Source organism: Oratosquilla oratoria, chromosome 32 (genome assembly GCF_046742065.1).
Source record: "Oratosquilla oratoria isolate Oo_2021 chromosome 32, ASM4674206v1, whole genome shotgun sequence".
Classification (NCBI taxonomy): domain Eukaryota; kingdom Metazoa; phylum Arthropoda; class Malacostraca; order Stomatopoda; family Squillidae; genus Oratosquilla; species Oratosquilla oratoria.
The window spans coordinates 2,114,088-2,116,339 of record NC_134808.1 but is presented as its reverse complement, the minus strand read 5'-3'; the positions used below and the strand labels follow the sequence as shown (position 1 = coordinate 2,116,339).

The 2,252-nt window shown below is 39.4% G+C and overlaps 1 protein-coding gene across 1 annotated transcript in view; it reads right to left on the bottom strand.

Annotated features, from left to right (window-relative positions):
- Positions 1–617: 617 nt before the first annotated feature.
- Positions 618–2,252, bottom strand: part of RIOK1 (RIO kinase 1) — a 2,401-nt gene continuing 766 nt past the window's right edge. The window contains exon 2 of the mRNA XM_076213850.1: positions 618–2,252. This exon is cut by the window's right edge and continues 171 nt beyond it. Within this exon, the coding sequence (XP_076069965.1) occupies positions 1,326–2,252 (927 nt within the window). The 3' untranslated portion in view covers positions 618–1,325.

The following is a 2,252-nucleotide window of genomic DNA, read 5'->3' as shown; positions in this document are numbered from 1 at the left end:
AACATGTTGCTCGATTTCTAAGACTATAGCGAGGAAGGAGAACTGAAGATTTTTGTTGAGAGGATTGATGATGGTCCTCTATTGCAGAAATAGTGTGATTCTGTGTTTGCAAAACGGTCTTCGTAAGATTGTGCAAACTGAGTGCTTTAACTTTGTTCCTTAACTGATGTCCAAAGATACGATAGGTTCCAGAGAGTTTAGGGGGGAGCGTTGAAGTGGGGGTGTGGTTAGAAATGTAAACAATGTAAACATAAATGGTATTTACGAGACGTCTTGTCTTGGGTTTCGCTGATTTTGACATGCGTGAAGAGTATGCGCGTCTGTTACCCTTGTAATGTATGTTTACAACTGGTAGTGACGTGGAGGATTTAGAGTCGTGGGAATGTGTGTTAGTCGGTGCCATCTGAGTTAAGACCTGGTGCATCCTCGTGTGATGAAGCAAAATTAATTTGAGCAATTGTGTTAGAATTAATTTGCGTTAATTCAAGTTTTGCCTGCTTTGCCCCGTTGATGTGGTCGCCTTTGTGGGAATTTGCTGATGGCAATGCAGGGAGGAAATGATTAGCACAAATGATACCATGTTGAGCAGGGTAAATGATGATATTATGTTGAACATAAGAACATAAGAATAAAGGAGACTGCAAGAGACCATAAGGCCTACACTAGGCAGCTCCGTATCCATCACCACCTGTCATCCCCATCCATAAAGTTGTCTAATCGTTTTTTAAAACAGCATGACATTTTGGAGAAAATGGTTGGTATAAGCAGGGTGGTTCCAACAAAGAACAAGGCTAAATCATTGATATACAGGTTAGTTATTTTCAGGGGGATTTCATTTATGTCATCCATGGTTAGGGTGAAATTACTTCCTTGGAGGAACTTCTTGGGTATGTGGTGAGGTCTGGTTGTTCCTCTGTATACTTGGAATGTTCCACGAGTCAAGAATTCGGATATAAAGGTATGCATATATCCTTAAAACCATAGGGGACCAAGTATGTTTGGACATGTTTACATATACACACACACACATGCACATATCTAAACCACAAAAGAATACAAAATCACATATTTCCTTGAACCAATCCCTAACTGTCTCTTCAACATAGTGACACACTATACATTTACTCTGAAGATTTTATTTTCAGTAATACTGGACATTTTCATTCACCAGCGGAGATATCACTGTAGTGAACTTCTTAAAACTATCTCCATCCCTTTTAAAACATGATACCCTTCAATATTTTTTGCCCTTCAACCGATTTTTTTTCTTCTGTGGGGATGTTACCATACTAAAGTGATTAAATACCATAAATACTACATGTAAATCAGTGTTTCTTCCTTTTCTCTTTCTCTGCTCGTTTCTTCACGTGTTTCTTAATCTTATTTTTTCTCTTTTCTGCTTGAGCTTCTTTAATTGCCTTTTTCCTTTCCTTCCTCGCATTTGGAGATTCTGCTCGTGGACGACCAGGAGTCCTGGCCTTGCCCTTATTTACATCATCTTCATCATCATTCTCGTCATCATCTTCACTTGCTTCATCTCCCGATTCTTCCTCCTCGCAATGTAAAATCTTCGGTTGTGTAGCAGCACCTGATAGGTCCTCCTTTAGGCCAATGATGGTGTGATAGGCAATGTCCTTCTCCGTCTTCTCTCCAAGCTTCAGTGCTTTCATGTCTCGTTCAAAATCTATGACCTGGTTCAAGGTCTTTGGGATATGCATGTTCTTGAAGACTTCTTCCTCAATCAGTTCTTCAGGTGTCATTACTTTCCTTGTTGCTCCAATCTCCTTCATCTTTTCTAAGTACTTTTCTCTATTCTGATGTGTCACATTGGGGTCCACTAAGAAATTAAACAATTCTCTCACTGTCATGGTAGGTACTCCCTTTTTTCTGAAATACTCAGTTATATTTGTGCAGTCTTTCCTTAGAAACTCGAGAGAATGTGGATGGTCGGGAGTAACAGACTGAGAGACATCAATAATATAAGCCCTGCCATTATGATATAGAAGATTAAATTCATTAAGATCAGCATGAATAATTCTACATTCCTTATACATTATCCACATATTAACAACTATATCGTAATATAGTTCTCTTGCTTTGGATTCTGAGAAGTCTGCATCCTTTAACCGAGGAGCAGGAACAGAATCTTGGCCAAGGAAGCCCATAACAAGGACATGGGAGCGTAACAATACTGGCTCTGGGCATGGTAAGCCAGCCTGGTACAACTTAAAAAGATTACTGGTTTCCTTTTC